This window comes from Falco cherrug, chromosome 1, assembly GCF_023634085.1.
Source record: "Falco cherrug isolate bFalChe1 chromosome 1, bFalChe1.pri, whole genome shotgun sequence".
In the NCBI taxonomy this organism is placed as follows: domain Eukaryota; kingdom Metazoa; phylum Chordata; class Aves; order Falconiformes; family Falconidae; genus Falco; species Falco cherrug.
Genome location: NC_073697.1, coordinates 127,562,411 through 127,590,380, shown reverse-complemented (window position 1 = coordinate 127,590,380; position 27,970 = coordinate 127,562,411). Strand labels below are relative to the sequence as shown.

At 43.7% G+C, this 27,970-nt stretch overlaps 1 protein-coding gene across 2 annotated transcripts in view; it reads right to left on the bottom strand.

Moving 5' to 3' along the window:
• The window catches only part of ASPSCR1 (ASPSCR1 tether for SLC2A4, UBX domain containing), a 48,808-nt gene extending 25,557 nt beyond the window's left edge, over positions 1–23,251 (bottom strand). For both annotated transcript variants that reach the window (XR_008730033.1, XM_055697751.1), the window contains exons 1-8: positions 23,104–23,251; positions 22,963–23,018; positions 22,055–22,166; positions 17,309–17,409; positions 9,610–9,667; positions 8,722–8,795; positions 7,439–7,877; positions 588–727 (exon numbers count right to left, since the gene is read on the bottom strand). Coding sequence is in view for 1 of the 2 variants with exons in the window: in XM_055697751.1 (XP_055553726.1) it covers positions 588–727; positions 7,439–7,877; positions 8,722–8,795; positions 9,610–9,667; positions 17,309–17,409; positions 22,055–22,166; positions 22,963–23,018; positions 23,104–23,223 (1,100 nt within the window). In the remaining variant the exon portion in view is untranslated. The remainder of the gene's footprint in view (positions 1–587; positions 728–7,438; positions 7,878–8,721; positions 8,796–9,609; positions 9,668–17,308; positions 17,410–22,054; positions 22,167–22,962; positions 23,019–23,103) is intronic.
• Between the last annotated feature and the right edge of the window lie 4,719 nt (positions 23,252–27,970).

Here is a 27,970-nt window from a genome sequence, read left to right as displayed (position 1 = left end):
AGTTACAAATTGCATCCATTCAATTCCTAATAGTTAACATGAAATCAGATCAAAACAGGTAGCAAGAGCTCACTGCTTACTTTGGGCCTCTAGCAAATAAGAGCAGATCTAACACAAAGGCTGTGGCTTCTCTTTCAGAAGAGAGGACAAGGAAAGAAAGAGAAAGAGGTGGGGTGTTAAGTGGTTTTGAATAACTCCCTGAAATGCAGAACGTGGGAAGGAAACTTTCTCTTAATCCTTTTTCAGTGAGAGCCCACCTCTGACTAGCTTGAGGGTCTCAGATAAACTTACCACCACACAGGCATCACAGACACTTCGTGATGAAATTTTCAACGTCCAAATGAAACCATTATCCCATGCACAAATGCTCAACCCACTCACGCAAAAACATAGGTTCTGTCACAGAAACAGGATATAGCCCCTGAACTCAAATGGTACAAAGGGTAGAGATTTCCAGTGCCAATCATTAATTCCACACCCAGTAACATATCTACAATCCAGAGATCACAGCCAGCTAGTGCATAGTGTCACTATGCTCCACAAAAGGATAGGGAGCAATCTCAGCTGCCAGCAAAAAGGGAACTTGCCTCTCATTCTGCAGCTGTGCCAAACGTTTCCGTACATCATCCACTGTGACTTCAAAAAACTCATCAGGAAGCTCTTCTGGGTCAGCAGGAAGCGGTTCTAGCAGGTCTAGGTGACATACAAGTGGTTCTCGTTCTACAAGCTTTGGCATAAAAATAAGCTTTGGTTAATTTTACATGCATTGCTTTGCTTATGCTATAAGGTTCCTGAAAAAAGTAAAAGGACAGTATCTGCAAACTGGAATGCAATCACTAGTGTGAAATTCATGTCACTAAGATCAGAGTAATGATATAGAGGTTGTCAGTGTTGTCATTCTTTTAAGCTGAAAAAGCTTGGGACACAATTCCTCCCAACAAGCAGTAGGAATCCACATTGTCGGATGAGCTGCTCTCCACTGTCCATATAGCCGTATAGGAAGCCCCGGATGATAACCTCAGCAGTTATCTAACTTAAGGAGAGAGAACTCCTTTCCAGGCAGTGCCTGTGGAATCTCGTCACTTACAATTCAATGATACTTTGCAGATGAGCCATATTTCATAGCTAGTAACATAGCTGTTACGAGCTTGTTACAAGTACTCAGAAATTACTCCTATCCCAAGACCACAACCTACCTCTCTCTGCTCTGCTCCAAACCTCTCTAGGTATGTAACCACTTCCTTACCATTCCACAGGCAGCATACAACTTACACAGGTGCTGCTCTTCATACTACAGACTATAAACTGCCCTTTAAGTTCTTCAGCTGCCACGCACTCCTGGCTCATATCATATCTTCTGTTCTCTTTGCTCCACATTTGCTTGTCACAGAACAAACGGCACTAGTTCCCAACCAGGGCTCTCTCCATTTCTTCTTACTCTAGAGAGCAATCCTGTTTTGGTATGGTAGTTTCTGACCTGTTGAGTTCTCTGAACTGAGCCACTGCAGGGTTTCATTGTATGCATTTCAAATTTTTAACCTGGCTTCTGGTGTGCAGAAAGCTCCCTTAGTGAAAAACTCTTGTTTTGCACTCACAAAGTACGGAGCACTGAAATCAGCCTTTGTTGCAGGCAAAGCAGACAGAAGTGAGGGAAGCAGTTCACTGTATGCCTTTTAGCTGCTATAAAGGTACTTAATACATTTATTTGCAACTTTCCCTCCACCCCAGATGCTGAGGATAGGCCGTTCAAGCAGCACATAGACCTCAAACAGCCAACACACTCCTCTCACCTGCACAGCTGGGCACAGGCAGCCTGGCCGCTCTGCTCCCCCTGCCTCCAGAGCCCAAAACTGGGAGCTGGGTCTCATGATGGCAAACCTTCCAGCACAATTGTGTCCTGGTCCACAACTCTGGTTGCAGTTATTAAAAAACAAAAAACCAAAACCTAACAAACCAACACCAAAACCCCCAACCCCCCCAGCCTATTAGACAAACAGCATTTGCTGTGTCTGAAGGGAGGATGACATTATGTATCCCTCCCAATTTAGAAAAAGTTAGATACTGGCTATCTTCCCTCACATCAAAAGCAGCAGCTGTATCAGTATGTGAATATAAACCGCCACTAGAGTCAAATGCACAAGAGGCAGTTACACCTATTGGCTCTTGAACAATTCAAACTTCTTAACTCACAGAAATGTTTAAACGCACAAAGCCTGAAAACAACAGAACTGTGTACTGCAGGCTACAGGAGATGCCAGGGGTGGGGGGAAGCAGTCCATGGCTGAAGAGCCCCATGAGAACAGAAACTTTGATAATGCAGTATTCCTTTAGTCTGCTGTCAGCCTAACACAGCTCTAGGCTCTGTGAACAAACCTGATGCCCATTTCTTCTCCCCTTATTCCCTCATATACTCTTTCTGATCCTAATTAATGCCCAGATGTCCTCCCCTTCATCTGTTCCATCCCTTCTCCCTTCCCCCAGGCACAGGCCCCTTGGGAACAGCAGTCTGCCTCAATTGTCAAAAGCGACAACACAAATTACAAGGCAATGTTCACTCTGCTTGTGGGCACTAAAGGGTAATTTGGGAAATTAAAAGAGCGAGGTTGTGTGGGTGGGACCCTTGGCTACTTTTAGAAAGTTGAGCAGGGTCAGCTCTAACTAGCGGGTGAAGGAGCCTGATTGCAGCTTTCCTGGGGCACAGGGGGAGGAATGCCTAGCACTGCAGGAGTGATCCTGAGTGTGCAGAGCCACCCTCTGGGAAAGGGTCTGTTGCACAGTGGTCCAAACTGGTGCCCGCAGCTGGACTGATAAGGTCAGACTGATGTCAGAGACTACAGGAGAATTAATCAGGCCTCCCAATAACCAGGTATACTTCCATTTCCTTGAACAGGATTGCATTTCATTTCATTCTAAACACACACATACTGAATATAGACTTCTTCCAAAAAAAAAAAATCCAACACCCAAAACCAAGAAGAATGAGCAGGCATACCCTATGGCACGTTGTAAAGGGTGCTGGGATACAATGGAGAGAATTCCAATGTCTGCATTAGCAAATCCTAAACTCAATGTTTTGTATTGGCTCAAGCAAGCACTTCAGCTAATCCTAACAGTAGCTGGATTGCACAGGGAAAGCAACCGTCACTGCCCAAACTGTGCTAGTAGCAAAATACTTCAGCCAAGACGTCAGAAATCATGAGACAGCAGAAAGCAGACATATATTCCAGTCCTTAGTTTTCACCTCTCTGCTCCAGACTGTTGTACGTTAGAACTGTTGTTCAAGCATTGCTTTCCTGACATCTTCATTCAAAAAAATGGGTCTCCATTACCAACAAAGTACTGCAAATGGGCAGTCAGGAACTTCCCCTCTAAAGCTGTTCCCCAGCCTACCAGAGCCACCTACATGATGCAATACAAAATTCACTACTTCCCAGACATAAATGCCTTATTCTTGACCTCCAACTTACATCCAGTCAAGATGTTCCCATTTAATTCTCTGCAGCATACCTGTACTGGCCCCCTACAGACACACAGCTACCTTTTAGCTCCTGAATCTATAATTTTACCTGTTTCCCCAACTGACACTGAATGCTGAGTATTTTAACTTCCAAACTAAGACACATTACTTAGCTACTACTTAACAGGAAGAAACACACTTTTCCACACAGAAGAAGGAGCAGATGTATGTATGTCTAACAAGACTGCAAAAATACACAATTAGAATAAGAATTCTGTAATATTACATTTTCAACTAACTCCCACCAACAGAGTGAGAACTCTGGAGAGAGCCGTAATGAGCAAGCTTTTGTGAAACATAATTCAGGTGGTTTAGACTTGTTTTTCAGAGTCTCTGCAACTCAATTCCTGAATTGCACAACAAGGTCTGATATAAGAGAAGGGCAGCACAAGGTGTCTACTATGCACTGTTTAGCAACCAAAAGACATCCAGCATTTTGCCTCTGAGGATGCAAAGACTGCCACATCATAACAATATCATAATATCTCTGCTGCCATGTGTTTAAAACCCCATGGAATCAACCATACATCTTGCCTCCTTACAGGCATAAGAAACACCCTTCAGAGAGAAAGAAGTATCCATTCTGGTTGCTCTACCAATTCTCTCTTCCCCCAGAGACCAGCAATCATCCTGTTCCTCTTTCTTCATCCATTACCATTTGCTCACTTAGACATTCCAATCAGGCATCTCTCAATCGGAGTACTCTCAATATAGCCTATTGTGTCACCAACAATCCCAAAGCACAGACAGAATGCAAACACTACCCTTCCACGGCAATTTACCAAAAGGAGGCTACCAGGTATACCAACTCGCTTCCCAGAGCGCCACACGTCTAGTATTTTCTGCAATTGTGACAAAAGGTAACTATCTCCTGTAATAATAAATGGCCACCATATGGCAGTTTCTACCTCCCATTACCTAAGTCTGAAGGAAAGCAAGCTGTGCATTTTGCTGTCATATTTCTGTCAGCGATACCTTTCAGATGCTGCACTATGGTTTGTCCCCTTCATTCTTCAAAGTCGCTACTTCTGCTACCAAAGCTGAGATGTTAGGCACTTTTCACCACCAGGCTGAAGCCATCTATTCACAGCAGTGTCTACTAGGCAGCTACGTAACTGCAGTCTATGTGATAAAGCCAGGTGTCAGGAAGAATGCAGTTCACTCCGTGGTCAACACCCCAGACCTCAACATGCAGGTAAGCTGAGGAAAACTTTTATTTCATTTTAAGTGAAGTAGTGGCTATGGTGCTTTCCAAGCAGCGAGCTCTGCCTGGAGACCCACCTCCTCCCCACCACCTCAGGGAGCTCTAATCTCATGGGGAATCTGGTGTAAAGTTACCTTCTAATAATTAATGTTCTGACATCAAAGTCAGCATGCAGCTGTCTGTAAGCCATCTTTAGCCCAAGAAACGAAGGGACGCCGGCACAGATTTTATCCAGCCTCTCTTCAGCTTCAAAAACCACACACAGGCAAAGCATTAATGGGAAGATTCTTTTACAAAAATGGACCTTTGATGTTTAAAAATAATTTGTTTTGTTTTGGGTTTTTTCCTCAGGACTGAAAAGGGACAAAAAGCAGATGCCATGTGGCTAGCCCTGCTCTGCTGTTGCTGCTGAGAGCAAGGAAAGCGGAGGATGGCAGGAATGGAGGAGGGAACAAAATGTAATCAATCAGCAGCAAAAGCACCAGAGATCAAAGGGCTTGAAAGCAGCCGTCAAAATCACATGCTGTTTAACACAAGGGCTGACCCCCCCCCAACGAAATCTGCAGCTGCTTCCAAAGCTGCTCTCAAACTGGAAGGGAGGCTGGCTCCAGAAGTGCCTCTGAGTGGTTTGAACTGGACTGCAGTTCTGAGAAAGATGCCGCACCATGAGAGTCCCCAGACCACCACTGCTCAGCTCTGTGCCCAACAGCACAGCTTCACATTAAGCTGTAGCCAATAAAATGATAAAACCAGTTCTGTCTCTCCAGCCAGCACACGGAGAAGTGCAAACAGGACTGGTGAAGAATACCACCACAAGCCCTCACACTTGCTTCCTTCCTTCTTTTTCAAACCAAATTGAAACTCCTCCTATTCAAAATCCTCATAGGTGAGAGTGTGATTGATGCAACATGTTAGGCTGGACAAATCACCAAGCTTACTGTTTAGTTCTCCATGCTCAGGGTCTGTTCCAAAAGGTTAAACAACACTGATTACATGGACCCAAACATGTTTATAATATAACAAAATATTCACCACTAGGTTGGCACAGTCTCTTTCTGCTATGTTTGCAACTGCTCCAGAGTCCTTCCAGGGTCTGGCTTCTGCTCCTAAACAATTCAGAAACTCATCAAGAATGGACTGCAACCACAAAGAAGTCGACCAAGACAGAACCTCTACATCAATGTGGGAGCATACACATAGTCTTGCTAAATTCCTCCTGAACTGAGCTCCCTTTAAATCTCATCAGGCATCCTTTCTTTCTACTACACAGCTAGATCAGAACCAGTGATAAACACAAAACCCCAACTTCAGGAGGTACTAAAGAGTGGGAAGCAATGAAGGGGAGCTCTGATCTTTTCTTTCCATACACAAAGTATATTTACCATCATTCACAGGCCATCTTATGATGGTGTCACAGCATTCTTGAGCCATCAGTTCTGGTATCTCTACACGGGCTAAAGCATTTTTAATTTTAACCAATACAGTCTGACTTCAGAAACGTCAACAATCATGACAGATGTTCAATTTGTCTTTCTGGGAAAAGGGTTAGAGAGAGGTAGACTTTCTTTAAGAAGCAGGATATTTTAAGAGCAAGACAGAAAATATTTCTATATGCAAGCAGAAATAACAGAAGAAAATGGATGGTTTCTGCTTCATCTGCAATACTAAGAAAATTAAGACTCAGAAGGGATGGGACTATACTGAAAGGAAGAGGTCCAGACCTGTTTTGTTTTGGGGTGGTTGGTTGTTTTTTTTTCAAGTATCAAACTCTTGGCAAGGAAGATGCAACTGTAGCTGAAAAACTGCTTTCCTTGATCTATACCCCATACATTCTACCACCCATGCCACCAAAAGAGTTAAACTGTAAATCAGAGTGAGCACAGGCAGAAGGAACTCTGAGGAAGCAGATGTCAACTACCACTAGCATGGGACACTGCTTTTACAATAGCTCTACTATGGAGTTCCACATTCCACAGAAAGGCTAAGATGAGAAATCCGAGCACACCTTACAACCTAAGAGTTAAAAATTCTGACAGTCTTTCTCAGATCTTGGAAGCCATAAGATCAAGTTGCAACAAACCTATTAAGACTGCTTCTGCTCCTATGACAATCCTACAATAAGCTAGCAAAGTTATCCCTTTCCATATGTAAAGCTCTACCAAGCTTATACCTTCTGTTTGATCTGGGAGAGAAGTCAGTCACAAGAAGCAGTAAACACCTTCAGAGTATTATAAAACACGTCTGACCAAACTCTGCTCATCTTTAGCAAAACTACACAGCAGACAGCAATTTTTTAGGAGAAGGACAAGTACCCAGGGCTTAGGTGACAAAACAGCCATCTGTTAATAATGAAAGTTGCATGGAATTTGAGGCACAGAGGTTGAGGCTCTTCTGGACTGTGCTTTCAATGCAGTTGTGTTGCCTCCACTAGCACCATTCATCAAGGATACCGAGATTCAAAGCTTTGCTCGCCTCTGGACAGCAAATTCTCTGATTCCCGTCCTTCATATTTCCTATAGTAAACTGTTCAAAACGCAGTACTTCATAACTGAACTCTTGGCAGTACTGTATGTCACCAAGGCACCCAACCCTATATTATGGGGGAAAAAAAAAAGTCTTAAATATGGAAATATCCTTCTCCTTGTAGGAGCTCAGCATCAGTCAAGGCATGATAAAAAAAAAAAAAAAGTCTTCATTGCAAACAATTTTTCCCTTACCTGTTCTTGCTCCTTTTGCAGTTCTTGGCTGTTCTTAGACTTCTTTGGCTTAGAAGGGCCTCCAGGGCTGGAAAAAATTGTTGGCAGCTTTGAAGATGGCATATCTAACCCAAAAGATGGTGCAGCTACAGAAGAGTCCCCCAGATGCTGTCCATCTCCAGAAAAAGGGACAAATGGGGTAGACTCAGGCTCTGAGGAAGGCTGCAGCTCCTCCAAGCTGGCATCAGATTCTCTAATCGTGTCTTGCTTGTCTGTGCAGCTGTTTAAAGACATGGCCACATCCCTGTGGTCCAAGTCCTTTGGGAATGTGTTTGCTTGAGGTACAGGCACATCCACTGCTCCTTCAGTAGAGCCTGGCCTTGCTGGCAGCTCATTACACTGCACCATGGCACCCACAGCTTCCTCCTGACCAGATGAACTGCATTTCTTCATGACAACTCTTAAAGACGACACCAAAAGGAATAAAAATAAAATCATTCATCCTAACAGTACTGCCCTCCCCATTCTCAACGTGACCATGACACAAGACGACAGCTAGACTCAAATATATCCCTAATTTAATTATCTGCTTCTTCCAGACACTCCCGAAGAACAAGCTCCAGTTGCTCTGAAGCTAGGGGTGGGGGGTCGGGGGCTTGTGCAAAAAAATACTGAACAGGAACTACCCGCTCCACAGGAAGAAAACTGCCTTGCAGGAAAAAACAGCAGTCAGTTGTAAAGCACAGCTCCTAATCACTCCTGCCTTCTGTATATACTGCAAAGAACTGGCTAGAAGATCACAGAAAGGCTGTCATTGTCCCCCACCTCACCCACCCAAACAGTCAGCAGGAGGTACTGCAGGGATTGGGAGTTCAACATCTGAAATCCAAAGCAAGTAAGAATGAAGTGGTAGATGATCATCCTCTCAGACTTTTAATTGTCTGTTTCACTCACAGGGGGAGAAAGAAGAGGGGAAGAAAAGATGGGGGCAAAAGAAAAGAGGAGGGGGGGGCCAAGAAGAAAGAGAAAAGGGGCAAGAGAAAAGACAAAAGGAGGGGGAAACAAAGAAGCCCCTTTAATGTACACATGACCAGTCAGTGCCAGCATCTGCAGCTGTGGAAAGCACATCTGGGCAGCAGTTTCAGATAAACAGGCAAATGCAATAATTACTGAGTGCCACGATGTTTGTGTTTTTGAACTTTTTTCATGCCTTTTTTTTTTTGTTGTTGGTATTTGAAACAAGACAAATTCACCACCAGAGTGGAAAGGAAAAATAAACGAGTTCCAACTTTGCTCCTCCCAACCTGATGATGGCACTGCCTCCAGTCAGGCCAAGTGACTTCAGTGTTGTCTTCTCTAGGGCATCTCTTCCCGATATCTGAAACAAAAACAGAGGAAACTAATTATGACAATTGCCTTCCTTGGAGAGGATTTAAAGTGCTCTTTCTAGAAAGAAGCCTGTTAAAAAAACAGACCACACAACACCACAAACAGCTGAAAACACACTCCACAGTTGGAAATGAGACCTGAGTCCATCTGTATTCACCTGTACTGCTTTACCAAATTGACTGCTTACCGAATGATCTCAAGGGAACATGCTGTACATGTATTTCCATCCCATACACACATCCAAATCAAATCCAACCTCAGCAAAGCATTATTTTTATGTCAGAAGTTAAATCACAGGCAACATCTCAGAGCTGAAAGATGGCTGATTTTATTACATACACCTTCCATCTGCTTGTAATGACCCGTTCCAGAATAAAGATGATCTGTCCACAGAGGTCAGTGGAAAGTGAACGGGACAGCTAGGGAGAGCAAATTCCATAATACGCACATACAAAATATCAGACAAAACATTAATAGCAAAAGATCAAAACAGAGAGAAAAGCAAATATTTATTAAAATGAAACCACTGTTTTGACTCGAGCTTTAAAAGAAGTTGGAAAGAAAAACACAAACAGGTCATTGAGCTCATTTTATGGGCTCAGAGGTCTAAACGGCCCAGGGTTATGTTCCAAGAGAGCTTTTTTCCATACAGACACGTCATGCTTTGAAAAGACCAGCATTTTTCTACTTCCCTTCTCAAGAAAGTTCAAAGGAAACACTTTCCAGGTTGGACAGCAGAGCTGAGTTTCTTATTTTTTAGGGACAGAGGAGAAGAGACAGTTAAGACGACTTTGCTAACTTACCTCATCTCGCATGTAAATACAGACTGGAGAGAATTCACCATGCTGTTCCATAAACTCCCTGCAATAAAGAGCAAAATACTGCAGCATCTGTAGAACAGCCTACCCCCTCCAAAACCAATGTAGAGCAACAGGAAGAAGTAAAATTAGCTAGCAACACTGTCCTCCATATTCCTCCAGTAATAATCATTACACAGTTCACAGAACTGGTATTAAGACATTAGGTAAAGAATTTGCTCTAATGCATTCACTGTTCCTTAAGCACAGACCTGAAAGTTTGAAAACAGAAGAGAAATAATTAAAGTTAATTCTGAAATTAGTTGATCTTACTAGATATATTTGACCACATCATTATTCATATGCTCAGTACCCGATCCAGAACATGATTTAGTAACACTTGGTCTTTTTAATCCCTTATCTAAATTAGTTTATTACAGTTCAGACTGTACTTTCCTTGGGGACAGGTCAGTTTCTTTCCATGTATGGACAGCAACAAACACAACAAAATACTGCTCTAAAGCAAATAATCTGAGGACAAAGAAACTGCCTGCCTTAGTATCAGACATATTAAAAAAGAGGGAAAAAAACAAACAGCAGAAACTCTCAGATTCTGGAGACCAGGGACTAAAAGCCAAAGGAAAGGCTGCTGCAAACAAAGTGAAGATCAACCCACATCTAAGCATTACAGTGAGGCAGAGCATACATCAGCAATGACGCAAACTGCTGACTGTCCATCTGCAGAGGAAGACATAAGTGAAAGACTCTAGCACAGAGAAGGGGGAAAAAACAGTAAGATGCTACTCTTCCCATTTTCCTCTAGATAAACAACTCTTGTGGCATTCAAGTAATAGAGAAGCTTTATTACATACTCACTTGCTCAAACACAGAAAACAGGCATGGAAAAGACAATCACTGCCTGTCACAGCAAGTCTCGGTTCTCTTCCAACCAAGATCATGCCATTTCAAAAGAGAGCACATATGGAAAACCCTACCACAGGGTGTTCTTAATGGAAAAATAAAAACCAACCAAACAAACAAAAACAAGGACTAACTTTTAGCAAGCAAACCTCAGATGTCTGTAGAAAAGCAAAAAGCCTTAAAGAATTAACCAGTACCTTACACTGAAGCACTGAAGTCAGTGAATTAGATTCAACAGCAGAAGAAACTCTGTTTCATGTTGGTCTTCGCTTCAGCAGCCAAAGTGAAACGCAAACCAAAATCAGCTGAGAATGTGGTAAAACATGAGATTAAAGAGAAGAATAGTTTGCTTCTCCCCGCCAAGCACACCAACTGCAAAAGGTGATCAGGAGAACACTCTATCCTGAGACAGCGGTGGTTAGGAAAGATGACTGGCTGAAGACTCACAAGCATTTTTTTTCAAAAGTTTTAGATTCAAAGTTTCAGACCAATTTAGCAGGGGAAACTATAAAACAAAAGGTGAGAAAGTTGGCCCAGAATACTGCCTATCAATACAATGAGAACTGATGAAATTTATCCTTCTTTGTGACACTCCGGTAGCTCTTGTTAGCGTGTTCTGTCCTGAGCTCTCCGTCACTGCAGTTGTACCAGGACATCCCTTGGTAAGGAGCTGAATATACCATCTGTGCTGCAACAGCTGTTTTATCTTCAAAAGCAAAACAGCTTAAATTCTTCCTCATGGTAAACTCCTTGATCTTCATGTTCTCTGGAGTCCAGTCTTGATGGGGCAGTAATGGCTTTCCCCTTTGCCTCACCTCACCCAGAAACAATCACCCATCACCTGTTACTTGAAGAGAAGCCACCTCTCTGCAAATCAGCTAATCCAACCCACCTGAAGCCCAGTAAAGCAATACATACTTGCTCATCTCCTGAGGCCTCTGACAGCAGAGGCTGAAGCAAGTCCTTGAAGTCAGCTTGTCATTTCAGGTACAATTACACTGGTGTTGGCTCGTGAACTCATGAGGAGCCTTGCAGATGACTGACTTACAGGGTTATGTGAACACTCGCGCTTAACTGCCTCTTCAGTCACCAGATTCTAGTCTCTACAACGAACTTCACAGGAAAAAACAAAACCCACAGGACCCTGGCATACTGAAAAAAAATCCAGTATTTTTCACTGGAAAGTTTTGGAAAGATAGTTCTACTTCATTTATCTGCATTGTTTGTAACTCTGCAGTAGCAGTCAGCCACACATTCTCCTAACTGTATTTGCAAGACATTCATCAACTTGGTCTCCAAGTGTCACAAAATTTAAGCAGGAACTCAAACTACTTACATCTAGTGCACCACTTACACCTATAGCTATCACTTGTACCTTCAGGAACCCATCCTTCATCTTGTGCTTTGATTTATGAGCGTCATCCCTGGGGGACGGAACAGGGAATGACTATGAGAAAAGGATGTCAGTGACCCAGGCTGGGTTCATTCTGACTTTTCCTGGAAAGGTGCTCAATGAATGGAGTTCCACTACTGAAAACATTCTGCTTTCAGCATCATGTAACTTAAACATAAGTATTTTGGGATGCAGAATTACCAGACACAAAGTTACCTCCAGGGTTTATGTAGAAAAAGATCCCTTAAGTAACAGTCAAAATCCATTCAGTCAACCAAGCACCTAATTCTGAAGTGACTATGTACGTTACCTAGTATGTCTCTACTGTGGCCACACGAACTACTGCGGTTAGCAAGTCTTCTACTTCACAGCTGGAGCCCACAAATAGGCATGCAATAACCCAACCATTATGGAGAAGCCACCTTAAGGCAGGGATAACATTTTCTCTTTAGATAAGAAGGAAAGAAAATAACCCTTGACACTTTAGCAATCTGCTTGCACAGCAGAAGGGTCTGCATACCCAAATGCTTCTTACTACTTTCAACGCAGCAGTTCCAATAATCTTAAGTAGCATCATAGCGCTCAAAGTTACCTAACAACAGCAGCTTTGCCGGTATTATCTTACGCAGTCTTTCTATTATGTCCAAAATAAGTCACAGAAGAGCAGCCTAGAAGAACATATATACAATCAATGTATTATATTTTTACATGAATCTGTTTAGCACAGCACAAAGTGACAAAACAAACTGAACAGGGAAGAAGTCAACCAGCCTACAGAGTAGAAAATGAAGGGGAAGAGCCATTAAGTTCTGGGAAAATTCATCAAGCACATTTACCTTTAGACTGAAAACTCAGCTCCAATGAAATGTAAGTGAAATAGCTAGAACCAGAAGTCACTCAGGATTGAGAGCACCACCTGGAAAATTATGATGCTTAATCCTTCAGTAATCCTCAAAAGCAAGACGCATCAAAGATTTCTAGCTAGAGGATGTGGGGGAGCAAACCTGTTAGGCACAGACCAGAACCAAGACTTCTGTCTGGTTTAATTGTAACAGTCTATCTCCCATCTTGATCAAAAGGTTAAAACCTAAGCCTTTCTAAATAAAGTACACAACAGCACGGTGATATGGGACAAGGTGAGTCACAATGAAACCAATGAAACCAAGAAGCTCCACTCAATAAGGTTAGCAAATCCAGAGTAACCTGTAAAACCAGTCCTGAGGGTCAGGGGTCTGGTTTGAGGAAGTCAGGGACTGAGAACTACTTCCAGACCAGCTGCAACAGATCACAAGGGGTTTGTAGTCCTGAGGTACCATTCTCTCAGAACGCTTCTCCAGCCACCACAACAAATCCCATTGTGCTGAAAGCAACAGGCATACCCAGAGCACTCAAATTATTACATTCAAGCTTCATATTATGAAACACAGTTAACTTCCTAACTCAAGATGAGCAACCAAAACAACACTAGACAAATAGTCTGCCACTATTTGTGTTTCTGCAATTAGTTATTATCTCTCAAGGACAGAAAGCCATGCACAATGCTCTGCAGGAATCAAGAAATTAAGTTCCTAATATAGAATGAGCATAATTTTGTGATTCAAGGCCCAGGCTCTGACCTCCCTCACTCCTTTTGCATCATTAACCGAGTAAGCTCTAAAGGCCAATGCTTGATGAGGAAAGGCAGAAAAAAAAATTCTTGTCTCTTGACTGGAAGATCGGAAAAAAAAGCACCTAAGAGACTACCCTTAGCACACCACAGCAGGCTATGCGCACTCAGACTCTTCCAGACAATCCAGGGGAACTAGTCATCCCTACCTTGTTGTCAATGGTTTTTGCTTCCACTCAGGATCAGCTATATCCCTACAGAAATCCTGAACAGAAGTGCACAGAAGATAAAGGACTGCTGAGACATGGAGAAAACAGCCCAGAATCACAGAAAAGGCAGACGAAACAGCCCAGAAGAATAAAAAGCTTGAACCTCAAGCTGGCTGCCTATCAGGAAAGGTGGATGGCCACCATTTAGGAGGAGAGAAACCAAAGCACAATGGAACACATACCCATAAGAGAGGAAATCAATTTGACTTACACAACCCAGTTTCATTCACCTTTCCAAAACTGCTTTCCACTTCAAACCAAGCAACTCTTTGGATTGAAGAGTCTTCTAAAAATGTATGGAAAATATCTGAATTTAATGAATGATACCACAAAAGTAGCAGAGTCACAGTCATTGTCAAAATTGTCTTCAAGTGTCCAAACTACAATCACTTCTATGTAAAACAGTCTACGAAGCTGCTGAAGCTGCCAGACAGGCAAGAGTGGGAGACAGAACAGCAACAGTTCTCCCAGGCCTCATGCTAAAAGGGTATACGATGCTTGTGCCCTCAGCCAGTCTCTGCAGAACAGACTCCAAGCAAAGATCCCCCAGAGACTTATTTTTGTATAACTCTTGGAAGCCAGCAGGCTCCTCCTCCAGCTGCTGTTAATCCATTACATGCATTCACTGAGGCAAGCACACACATCAAACAAACTGTCATTTCTTTGATGTGCTGTTCTTCAGAAGGGGAACGGCAAGCAGATTAGATTCCTTCATGTAGTGATCTGACAGGGCCTGTAAACATCTTGTGCAAGGACTGCCTCACGCTGAGAGGAGGAGCAGCCTTTCAATAGCTTCCAGGCTTCTTTAGACCCAATTAGCCAAGATGGACGCTGGAAACCCAGGGGAAATTCCAGTGGATTTAGAATACTTCCCCTCACGCACTTAGAGCAGCTGAGCATTCCAGGAAAACATCTCCAGTTGGAAAGTCAAAGGAAGGATTCAGCAAAAGTCAACAACTAGCCAACTAGTTAGTCAACTGAGTCAATACACACCAAAAAGCAGCACAGCCCATGAAATCTATATGGACGGCTATAGGTCCAGCTTGTTTTGTAAGTCACACAGCCTCTTTGCTGCTTGTTGAACTTCATCAAAAGTTTGCAAAGTCCATCCAAACATCTGAGCTCAGCTTCCAGAGGGCAGAACAGCTGTGCCTTATGAACTGAGTTAACAATGCTCAGCACACTGTAGCAGTCAGAAGCTTAAAAAGAGCAGCATGTACATTAACTATTAGTATTACTGTGACCTGTAACAAATAAAACCACTCCAAATGAGAAATATATAAAAAGCTCAAAATTTAAACCGAAGAACTAACTATCTAATGTGTGAGAAAGCCACACAAAGTCTATGTGTCACTATCCATAATTGCCACCCCCACCAGTCTAGCAATTCCCAAACTGCAACAGGCACTCTTCTCCTCCCAGAGGGCACTAAGAATATAGTAAGGTATGAGAGGGGCCCTAAAACACCTAGGAAAATTATACCTAAATTTTCCTGCCTACCTCTTTCCTCTATCAAAAGAACAATAATTATTTTCTCTCTAATATTTACATGAAGACTGTCCCTTTGGACTTCAGGGTAAATGCCACAGTGTAGACCTTGTCCCTGGACCACTGAAGATGAAAATAGAATGATAAGTAAGACTCATTCCTATAGCTTTAGAGTTACTACACTACCTCAAGCATTTCCTCAAGCTATGGTTTGATGACACAACATGTTGAGTAGAAAAACTGACATATGCCATTCCTACCCATCCATGGCTTCCTCTTTTGGATCCTTGTTTCTAGACATGCTACACTTCTTGTCGTAACTGCCTATGAGAGACAACCCTTAACTGGGCTAGGAAACCTATCTACCTGAAAGATAACCTAGAGAAAATACTATTTTTCAGTTGAATCAACTACTTAAGCCAATTCCCCACAAAGCTGCATAGAAAGTAGGAGGGAAGTTAGACAGGAGGGCAGGAAGTGAGCATGAACTGTTCAATCCCCTACTGTAACATGGAAGATGCCCCCGATCCAGATTTGCTCCCTGGGGCCAACATTAGTCACTCCTTCGATCTTGCTATGGGCCAGTCAGGGAGCGAAGCCAGCAGAAAACTAACAGCACATCATTGGGAGGCTGGAAGACTTAGTTCCTTCACCCTGGAAACAGCTCCAGAGCAACTCCAGTCACACAGTTCAACTGTGCAACCCTGACTTAATGAGATAACAGCCAACTCAACCCCAGAACCATGCTGCTTAAGCTATTTCAGTTGCAGAGAGGAACAAGCAACTTTAAACTTCAGTTAAAATAATTTATGCTGGTACACATTAGTCTAGTACTAACACAGACCCATAACCAGTACAGTCCATCATTTCGCATTCTATAACTGTACCCTAAAAGGTTAAGCTTGTCTGAATGCTACTGCACCATCACCCTTACTACTGACTACTCATTTCACAGCTTTTCTAGGACCACAGCCTTGGAGACTTGAAAAGTTTTGACACAGAAAGCTACTGTCTCCTTAGATGAGTATTTAATTGGTTTGAGAAATTAACAACAGTTCCTATTTGCACAATACCTTGCACAGCATCTGTACAGATGAGCAAGAGATTCAAATGTGACACAGGAACTAGCAGAAGGTGAGGAATGTAAAAGAAAGAACAAGCTAGAAATATAGGATCTGAAAAAAAAATTGTCAAGAGAAAGGTAAAGACAACGACAATAGAAAAAATGAAATTTGGAAATTTGTTCAGAACTGAACGGCTGTCACAGCTTTAAGGCTTCATCTTTTAAGCTATGACAAAAAAGCACTGTCTTTGGAGAAAAGTTTATTAGTTTGACATTTCAAAACAATATAGTAATTTTAAGTCAAAACTAAACACAAAAGTAAGCACTGAACGTAGACTGGACTAAAATAATAAGATTTCTAACCCATATATATTCAATGAATGTAGGACCAGAAATTCCTCCACTTAAACAGGATCTAATCAGTCTTTTCAAGATTCCACACTGGAGCTCTCAGCAGGCTAGATTTCCTTAAAGAACTTGCACAACAGCAAGCCTCCCAACCAACAGCAACTTGCTTAAGAACGAACCCTCTCCACCACATGGAACCACAGCACAGAAATACTGGTGATCCAAGATAATCTAGGCTACCATCTCAACTCTGGCAGTAACTTGACTTCAAACAAGTCTGTGTAAAAGACAGGTGCAGTAATATATCCAACTATAGTTTCTTCCTAGCCTTAAAAGTTTGTTATCAATTTATGCCCTGAACCAGGAGTGCTACCCCGGGATTAAAAAATAACAATGAAAACTACAGTATCTGAAAGAGCAAGAAAAAGGCAAACATCTGTGTTGTAAAGGAAAAGCCAGTGTCAAATAAATGCAAATTCTACAAATCTGCAGGATTTAATTGGATCACCAATTAATTAATTACAATACAATTAAATTACAATTAAATTAGTAACAACAACTAATTACTGTCATGTAGAGATCCACCCAAACAAGTATTTTTTCACTGCATTGCTCACCTGATCTTCGCAAAATGGTCAAGAAGTTCCCACAAGGTCTTTTGACAGAGAAAGGTGTCCTGTAAACGGGAACCATCATCTAATTGTAAGGCAATCCGAACCTATAGGAAATACACACTGATTTAGTCTGAGAATTACATGAAAACTCTTTTTTCTTCACAACTTCTTTTAATCTTTCAATGGTTTCTAGAACTTGCTATCCAAAAAAACATTACTTCCTTCTAAACACTTGCTGCAAATTATTACATTAGTCAAAAATGCAGAGGGGTATTCAAATTATTATTTTAGAAGTAAATATTTAGAATAGTTCTATTCTGCTGTGATTGTGAGTATTATATATGAGGATCTTTGTAGAGACTGTGTCAAAGGCCTTACTGAAGTCCAGGTAGACAATATCCACTGCTCTCTGCTTACCTACCAGGACAGTCATTTTATCATAGAAGCTTATCAATTTCGTCAAGCACAATCTCCCCCTTGATGAATCCATGTTGGCTACTTCTGACAATTTTCCTGTTGTTCATGTGCCTGGAAACGGTTCCCAGGATTAGCTGTTCCATTACCTTCCCAGGCATTGAGGTGAGACTGACCCACCTGCAGTTCCCAGTGTCGTCCTCCTTGAAGACAGGAGTGACATTTGCTTTCCTCCTGTCTTCAGGCATTTCTCCCATTTGCCATGATTGATCAACAACTATCAAGAGTAGCCTTGCAGTGACATCTGCCAGCTCCCTCATCACTCGTGGGTGCATCCATGAGGGCCCATGGACTTACATATGTCCAGTTTGCTCACATACTCCCTGACATGATCCTCTTCCACCAAGGGTACATCTTCCTTGCTTTAGCCTTTCTCTCTGGGACCTGGGATTCCCAAAAGCCAGTTTTGCTAGTAAAGACTGAGGTAAAGGTGGCATTCAGCCTTTTCCATGTCCTGTGTAACCAAGTCCCCTGCCTTGTTGAGCAACAGGTTCACATTTTCCCTAGTCTTCCTTTTGCTGCCTAGACCTTCTTGTTGTCTTTGATGTCCCTGGCCGGATTCAATTCCAGTTGGGCTTAAGCTTTCCTCACTTCATCCTTGGATGTTTGAACAGGGTTTCTCTAATCCTCCCAGGTTACCATCCTTGCTTTTACCCTCTGTATGCTTCCTTTTTGTGTCCAAGTTTGGCCAGGAGTTCCTTGTTCATCCATGCAGGCATTCTGGCATTTCTGCCTGACTTCCCCTTCACAGGAATGGACCGCTCCTGAGTGTGCAGGAGGTGATCCTTGAATATTAACCAGCTTTCTTGAGCCCTGCTTCCCTGCCATATCCTGAACTGAAACATACTCAGAAAAAAGCCAGAAAAAAGCTAATGTCCCAAATAACATGTTATCACAAGCAATCAAGATGTTCCGTTTCACACTAGCTGAAACTTTACAGTAAGGGTCTTTGCTGCTATATAAAATGAATTCAAATTACCCAGACAGGATTGATGCAGCTGCATAAACTAAAACACCAACACAGAGCTCTGTCTACGTAAGCATCAATTTGCAGAACTTCCCTGGGGCAGAACAAACAGCATACTTGCACATCAACACAGAGAAACAACAAACACAATCCAAATCTATCTGTGAGTTACTAAAGACCTAACCAACTGTCATCAGTCCAAAGAGACTACATGTGTAACTTGCAACTCTCTAATCCTTCCTAACCACCAAATTCTGACATACAATTTAAGAGAGAATTAATCAAAAATCTCAAAAATAATTCCAGATGTTCTGTTATCAAGTTCTTAAACACCTGCAGAAAAGGGCAAAGGACAGCTAGCTGACTATTCTAATAGTCCTTTTCCAACTTGGAATACAAATGTTCACATTCATTAGCAGGTGCTCATGTAGATCCTACATGTTCTTCAGACAACTGCTCCCCCCCTCCCTCCCCCCCCCCCCCAAAAAAAAAAAAATTAAATCCAAGGCATTTCTAAAATGAACATATGCTGAAGATGGTCCTGAAGAACTTCAAAATCCTGATGGTCCCAAGGGAAAAAATCTAGTAGCTGCCCAAGAGATGGAGAATGGCAGAGCACTTCAGGTGTTATCTTTTAGAGAATATGCAACCTTCTTTTTCAGTGTCTAACTCTTAAGTTTTCCCAATTAGCTTACCCATACAAAGAAAAGCTGAAAAAAAAAAATCTCCATTAGATAGCATCTAGTATCTCTAGTCAACCGTGGTTTTCTGAAGCGCACAGAAATTGGCCTTAATCAAAAAGTCTGAGAAGGACATAAAGCTAGGACATCAACATGAAGCTTGCTTTAACTCTGGATTTTTATGCATCCCTCCCAACAATCTCAGTGTATCCTTGATGCACATGTGAGCATGGTAGCAGGGAGAGAGAAAGAGAGAGAGAGAGAGATGGGGAAAAAAAAGACACTACAATGAACTGCGATTTCCTTGGAGGAAGTGTTTGTCATCTGTCTCCACTCCGACGAGTCCTTGCAGGACTGCAAACTGTGATCTGCTGGAGACAAGAAATTTTCTACACAGAGGAAACAGTGGCATCATCAACAACTAGCCAACAGAACCAAGTCATTTCATCACACCGCTAACACAGCGTCCTGGTTTCTCCCACACTGGAGACAAGCCTTAGATTATTCTCAGCTACAGCGGAGTGATGACAGCTGACATCACCATTCTATAAGAATCCAGCCCAGAAATTCAGACTACCAGTTGCATCAGTTTTTGGGCAACAGTTCAAAGCTAAGCATGTCACGAAAGTCCTATTCAGTCAATTAGAAAAGTCTTTGTAAAACTCCCAGGCTCTATATAAAATAATAGAGACACCAGTGCCAATTATCTTCTAAGTTTACAAACATATAAACCATAGGCTAACAACTTTAACACTAGAACTGTATTGATGGTACCCCTAGATCACCTGACATCACAAGGGGAATTTATTAAATATTTCACTGAAGACCTGTCTTACAGGAATCAATGACTTTTACATGTGAAAGCAAACCCAAAAGCATTCTATTTTTGAAGTATCAGATTCACTGAACAAACTTGTGATTTATTGAAACCCATGTTCTGTCTCTAGGGGTAGCTGCTGCCAACACACCCCAGGAAAGCACACCTACTTCCACGCATGTTATCTCAACAAAAGAGACAATTACAAAAGGCACAGAACCAAATTCATCCCAACATTACTGCAGCCAGCCTGTATGATTTAAATCTGCAACTGCTACTATATTAGAGCTTAATGCTAGCATCAGTTCTAGTCACAGTTACCCAGCTACTTTAAACTTCCTACAGTATTTGACACTAGTTCGCTGTGGCAGGGAATTCTTTTGGTCAGTTGTTGTGTACAAAGTATTTTCTTATACTGCCTATAAAATTCTTCCAAGTGAAATCTCTGCTCTCAGTTTATGGGACAGAAACTCCATTTAGCCTGCACTTTTCACAAGCATATTTGCTTTATCTTCTCAACTCTGTAAAATAGCAATGAGCACTCCAAAGGAAGCCTCACTTCTGTAGATTCTTCTGTTGAAATACAACTAAAATGGTAACAACTTAAAAAAACTAATGAAAGTTTCTTTTGTGATCTAAAGTAGTGATTCCATGTTATAACCCCTCCCCTACAGTGCAAGGTCCTTCTCACCCTTTCTGGTATGCCACATACTACCTTTGTGGAGAAAAAAATAAAACATCATCACTGGTTTCCTTCAGTACAATACCTCCCAAACTGGATGCAAATGTCAGATACCATTCTAATAGAAACGCTTCCCTTTGGAAGACAAACTCCATGCCATTACAACTTCTTTTAACTGAACATTTTAAGCAGGTGCTACCAGCTTGTGGTATTTTTTTAACTAAATACACTATTTGGAGCACAAACTTCTTTCTACCACAAAGTCAGAAAAAAATCATTAGTGCCAAAACAAAGCACATGGAGGTTTTACAGGGAAAAACATGGACATCAGTGACTCCCAAAACTATGTTGCACATCCACAGTGAACTAGAGCAGAGATTCCAAAACCTTCTCACGCTACAAAGTTTACTTTTCAATGTATAGACAAAGTTTCATTACCAGGCTACTTAAATAAGATCATACCTCATTTTTACCACATTAAATGTTCACGCTCATTAACAGCTATGCACCATTTTTTAAATTATGCTTCCAGCTCTTATAATGACATGCATAAAAGATTTTTAAATCTCCTAAATGTGACAATAATTTCTACAGAACACTGCATCTGTAAGCCCTTTACAAATTATACTACATAGGGACATGCAGCAACTGCTGAACACAGCACATGTCACAGAAAATTCTGAAGCTGGGCAAACAGCTTTGCTGTGAGCAGCAATGCTGGGAAAAAAGCAAAAGAGAATCCTCTTAAGAATTTGAGATTTAGTCAAAATCCAGAGGCAGAAAACAGCAACTGAAATCAAAATTACAAAAGGGAACTGAGTTAGTAGCTCAACTGCTGAGCAGTCATCAGTGATATCTAACTTCTTATATGCTCATGACTACTTCTTTTTCAGAAAGATCTGCCCATTCTCCAGCACGCAGCTGGAACTCCACCATGGCACAGGCTGTAGGCAAAGACTTCGAGCTACCACGTTACCACGTACCATGAACACCTCAACCAATCTTTGGGTGGTTTTCTGCTCAAACATTGGCCAAGCCTAACCATGCTCTTGCTCATTAGATCTGACAAGATTGTATCCAGCACAACCAATACCTGAACAAATCAGGTCACACTGCGAAATGAACATACCGTGTTTCCAGTTCCCACTCTGTTACAGACTGGCACCATCTCCAGCTTGGCATTGTTGGGCAGTCTGGCAAATCTCCACTGTAAAGAGAGATCCAACACACTCCTCTGAAACCTGAAGAAGAACGGAGCCCATGAGGACACCGGGAACCATCCCATGCCATTCCCAGATACTTCAGGGACTGGCAACAACACAAAGTCCAGGTATTGAACAAAAGAATTCCCCACAGGCTGACTAGAGGCCACAGGGCTCTGATTCAACAACGCACAACTGGTAACGTAGAAAACAGTCACTGATAAAAATTGTGCCACATATCAAAAAAACCTGCAGTTCGTAGAGGTCACAGGTAGATACTAAAATATACGTTCCCCCTCAGGCCTTAGGAGGTAAACAGCGACCGAACGCATACCCAGACCTGGTGTTCACCACTAAATCAGAAGGTACTTTTCTTTACTGCCACTCAAACACCATCTTGACCACAACGCCGTAGCAGCCCCCGGCCCGAAGCGCAGCCCCGCAGGAGCGCATGTGGGGACGGGCACCGGCCGCGGGAGCCGCTCGGGGCCGCGGCGCCTGTCCCAAGGCGAGCGGGCCGGGTCACGGGGCACTGGGAGACTCGTTTGCACAGAACACCTTTGCGGGGAGCCACCTGCGCCGAGCGCGGCCGCGGGCCCTCGCCCCCGGCAGGGCCACCAGGAACCTCCCCGCGCGGCGGGCGGCCCGGCCACGGCTGAACCGCGGAGCTGCCCTGGGCGGCGCGCCGGGACCGCGGGCAGGCCGCGGGCAGCAGGCGCGCACGGCCCCGAGGAGACGTCGCGGCCGGGCCTGGCGGGTCCTCTGCCACCGGCGGCGCGGCCTGCGGGAGGGCCCGGGGCCGGTGGGGCAGAGAAGGCCCCGCGGTGAGACTCACTTCAGGCCGTACTCGCCGGGGCTGCCGCCCTGCTTCCTGCAGACCTCCTCGAGGATCTGCGGAAAGAACAGAGGCGTTATGGGCCGGCCCGCGGCCCTGCTGCCGCGCCGCCGGCCGCGGCCGCCCCCGCCCCGGACCCACCTGGAGCAGCACCGTGCCGGGCCCCACCCGCACCGTGACCCAGCGCCCGCTGGGAGCCAGCACCGACACCACAGCACCCCCCCCACCCGCCGCCGCCGCCGCCGCCGCCACCGCCGCCATCTTCCCGCCCGCCGCCGCCGCGCCGGCCCCCGCGCGGCCGGGGCGGAGCTAGGCCCCGGGCCGCCCCCGCCCGCAGGCCGCGCCCCGCCCCGCCCCCACCCACCCCCCGCCACAGGGCGCACCGGAGCGGCGCGGCGGGCGGCTGCGGAGGTGGAGCGGCGCCGGCCAGTCCCGGCCTGCCGGGGCTGCGGCGGGATCTGCATGCCCGCGGCAGCCCGGCCTGCGCGTTTCGGCGGGCGCGAACGGGCCGTGTAGCAGCACCGGCGCTTGCGGGAGCGGGGCGCCGGGCGGGCGAGGCAGCGTACGGCTGAGGGCGGCCGCCGCGTCCCCGGCTGCGGGAGCGGGGCGGGGCCGGGGCCGCTCCCAGCCCCGTGGGGAGAGCGGCCGGCGGCCCCGGCCGTGCGCGGCGCGCTGCGGCCCCTCGGTGGTACGGGGCTGTGCACACCCGCCCGGCCACGGAGGAGATAAAATGCGTTTCTCCGTCGTACATGGACTTTGTCTGGCAACGCACGGAGCCATCCCCCGGTGTGAGCCCGCCGATCCCGCGAAGGCAGCAGGGCCCCGGTGCCCCAGTACCCCAGTACACAGCGGGGCCTCGGTACACAGCGGGGCCCAGCGCACAGCAAGGGCCTGGTACACAGCGAGGCCCCAGTACCCTGGTATACAGCAAGGCCTGGTGCACAGCAAGGCCCTAGTACCCCAGTACACAGCAGGCCATGTAGGCACCCACCTGTGGGGCTGAGCACTCAATGTGATAGATTATGGCAAGAAGTCTCTTCTGCGGATTTAAGCTCTTGCGTCTTTACCAGGTAGTGATGTCATTGAATAATAACTCTGAAAATATCTACAGGAAAGGTACTCCCCAGAAAAACAAAAGCTATTGCAACAACCATGTCTCAGAGGGAAGAGGGGAGTATCTGACTACGTTTCTGCTGTCAGATGAGTGTCTAGACAGTGTCACAATCAGGACACCACTGGTAAAGTAAATTATAGCATCCTTCAAAAGCTGTTTCTTCTGGCCAAAAAAAAAAAAGAAAGGAATAATGTTGATTTGGGCGTGTTGTGATTAGTGTTGTAATCTGGGCCATTCGGATGAGGCTAGGCAACGGGGGAACCAAGATTATGTTAAATTTTACCTCACAAAATGTCTCAGAGACTTTATTACATTATGAGCTTCCCCTTCACTCTCAGCACCGCCTTTCCAGTGTTGAGGGCGCTCTCAGAGATTCAGCTACAGTCTGTTTTGTGTGCTATCATTAAAAAACTTTTAGTTTGGGTAACCACTGGAATTTATTTAGCCTAAGCTGTTACCACATGCCAAATACTTTCTCTACTTCTATATTTATCATATATGTTAAGTCCCCACCGCCACCCCCAGCACCCACAAAAATGTCTGCTTTGCTTGGCTTATAAAGGAAAAAGACCCTTTTAAGGAAAGACATTTCTGTAAAAGATAACACTTGCTCATTTTTACAATATGAGCAGTGAGAGGGAAGGGAGGAAAAAAAGAGAGGATGGGAATTTTAATGATGGAGAGACATCCCCTTGCTCATGCATGTGGATTCCTAAGCCCACCCAACACTGTAACCGCTCAATAAGATGTAGCAATAGTAATAAAGGATGTCCTGGTAGATAATGCATTGTTTAAAAATATCACTTTAAGATGCCTTTACATTTGTCCTTTCCATTCCACTGGGAAGTATCATTGTCATATCAGTTATGCAGCTACAGCGTTCACAATGTTGGCATCCCAGTCCCTATCTGTAATTCCTAAACACATTCAAATGGTTTAAGTCAATGTGTTTTATTTTTGGAGCTGGGATGAACAAGGGGTACATATGGCCAATTACCACAGAACAGCTGATTGGTAACTTGTCAGTCCACGTCAGCTCAATGACTTTCAATCATATGTCAATACCCTGTAAGTTGTCTGTGTGCTCTTTTTTTGTTCTATTTTAGCTAATCAGCTATGGAACTTTCTGAATATAAACATGATAGTTACATATACAGAGGTATTACCACCATCCTTGTGTTGCTTTTCAGTTCTCAGCTTATGTAGTGAACTTTGTTCATACTCTGACATTCAGCATTGCACAAGGAGGTTATGAATTACTGTCCTCTCGAGGATGCTCTTTACTAGGAGAGAGGCCCACATCTTAGGACAGCTTTTTAATAAAAACGGCTGCACTGGCTCACACTTAGGTAATCAGAACACTACCTCTGATGGCAACTGGGAACAGCAGTAGAGCAGGAGACTGTGATTATATTTTTGCCGGTATTGACTTCCAGTTTTCAGCAATCTTCATCTAGACTTGACAAGTCAGAGGTGGTGTTTTTACATCTAATCGTATCTGCTGGATCTTTCTTACATGTTTTGAGCCTATCTGAGCTTTTGACATCTGCAGGATCATGGGGCAATGGATGCCACAGTTAAATTGTGTTGTATGATAAAAGTACTTAATTTTGTTTGGTTTAGAACTTCTTCCTTGGTGTTCTCCAGCTCTTATTAAGAAACAATCACTAATTAGTCTCTGTTACCATCTCTGTAATATTCACAAGTCTAGAAACATACCTCTTACAATTCCCTATCTTTTTAATCGTCTTTTGCTGTCAAATATGTGAAGAGGCATGAGGACTCAAGGGCAAGATTGTTCCAAAAGTTGACACACTTGCCTACAAAAGGGTGCAACAAGTATCTATGGTGTGCAAGTTCTTATTGGTCTTTAAAACAGGGTAGAGATCCAAAGCTCTGCAAGTATCTCACACAGAATTAAGATATCCTGTCCTTCCACTCATTAATATGTATGAAGAAGAAGAAACAGTTACAATGGCCACCTTAATGCCAGTGATTATTCAGCTGCTGAGCTGGTGAAGCAGCCATTCAGTTTCAAAAGATAGATTTTGGGTTTCATGGAGCCCAAAAAATGGGTCTTGTTTCTGGATGGGTGGTAGCTCCTATTTGATGTCTGAAGCAGGCAGCTGTTTCCTATTTTGCATATGGAAGTGACACATCCCTTAAAGAAATACTGCTCCTGTTAAAAAGACACTGATGTAATTCAAGCTGAACATTTCCAAGTTGCAGGATTAGAGAGATGAATCTAGTTTTTAATGGTATGTCATAATCAGAAAGTTGCATGGAGGTTAAGGGTCACATTTCATAGCCAGAGCCACTTCTAATCTCAAATATTTATCTGAAATTAGAAGCACCAGGAGAGAAAGAAGGGGGAGGTAGCTACAACCTGGAGTTCATTAAAGTGCTACAAAGAAAGAGGAACTTATTAGGGAATAGCTGAAAATACCCATAACAATTTGATTTCTGACACTGTCAGGACCAAGAGGATGCCTACAAATCTGCCAGATAAGCCTCAGCAAAACAACACCCACCATACTAAAACTTTTCAAAAATTGCATTTTATTAGTGATTACAGTGAACAAACTGTAGAATGACCTTTCCCTAAAATCACCTTTAGGCAGCTAGTGCTTTGCCTTAGATACATATCCCTGGCATTACACACATTCGCATTCTGTAACACACGCACACAGAGAATAATGCATAAATTTGCTTCTCGATAAACCATGAAACCCCACACACACACCCTTTTAATTTTCTTTCAAATGGATAGGAAATTAACTGTGAACATCTAGAAATATGTTATAACGAGTTCCAAAATATCATACAGAGCAATAGTTGCTTATCACAGTAACGACAATTCTGAACAGTATTTCCTCCCACCTGTACCAGCGGTGCATGCTACTGATCATGCCTAGTCCTGGGGACGTTCAAGAGGGTGGTTCCTACCAGAGCATCACCCAGCACACGTTAGGTTGGTACAAAGGATACAGACAAGCTCTGTCGCCCTACCAGAGTTCCTATACCTCCACACACCAGTGAAGCTGGAAGAGATGGCGGTAGGCCGACTGTGCAAAAGCAGGATTGTATCTGTTGGTGAGTGCTCTTCTGTGAGGTAACTCACACCACATGCACACACACCCATTTGATCAACACAAGACCCCAGAAGCAAGCCAGGGAACTTCAGCTCAGCCAGGGCTGCAGAGCTGCTTAAATCAGGCATGAGAGGTAGCTACAAAGGGAAGACATACCTGTGGCACAAGCCCTTGCACAGAACTCTGGGTGTAATCCTCTCGTTTTCTGAGAGGGAAACATCAAAAGGGAAAGTCCTGGAGCCACCTTGGTCCTGGCAGAGCACTAGGGAATTCCAGAACCATCTCATTTACTATTGTATGGCATAGTCCAATGTACTTCAACATACAGAACCACATTAGGACATACTGGAACGTATTATGTGGGATATTTCATTTTAAAAGGTATTAAATTACAACTCCTCCTTTAACATCTCCTTTAACATCATCCCCAGTCCTTAAAAAAGCCTCCTACGTGTCTTACTCCTACCAATAAAAATGTCCAATCTTCAGTGCCTGGCCTGAAGTCCAGAAAGAATTTGGAGTCCAATTCTTTCTCAGCTTTCTCTGAGCTTCCTTCCACACTGAGCCCAAACCAATGCAATCCGGTGGCTCTTAGCGAAACAGGAAAACTTAGTGAACTTCTCAGGCTGAAGGACAGTATTACAAAATTCTTTAAAATCTGCATGCACTTGGATGTTCTCTCGAGTTCAGTATGACAAAAAGTTGAACTGTACCAGATTTAAATGTCTAAAAGTAAAAAAGCAGTCTGTCATGCTGTAACTCACACAGCCTTACTGCTTAACAGCCCCCTTACCCCTTTGTG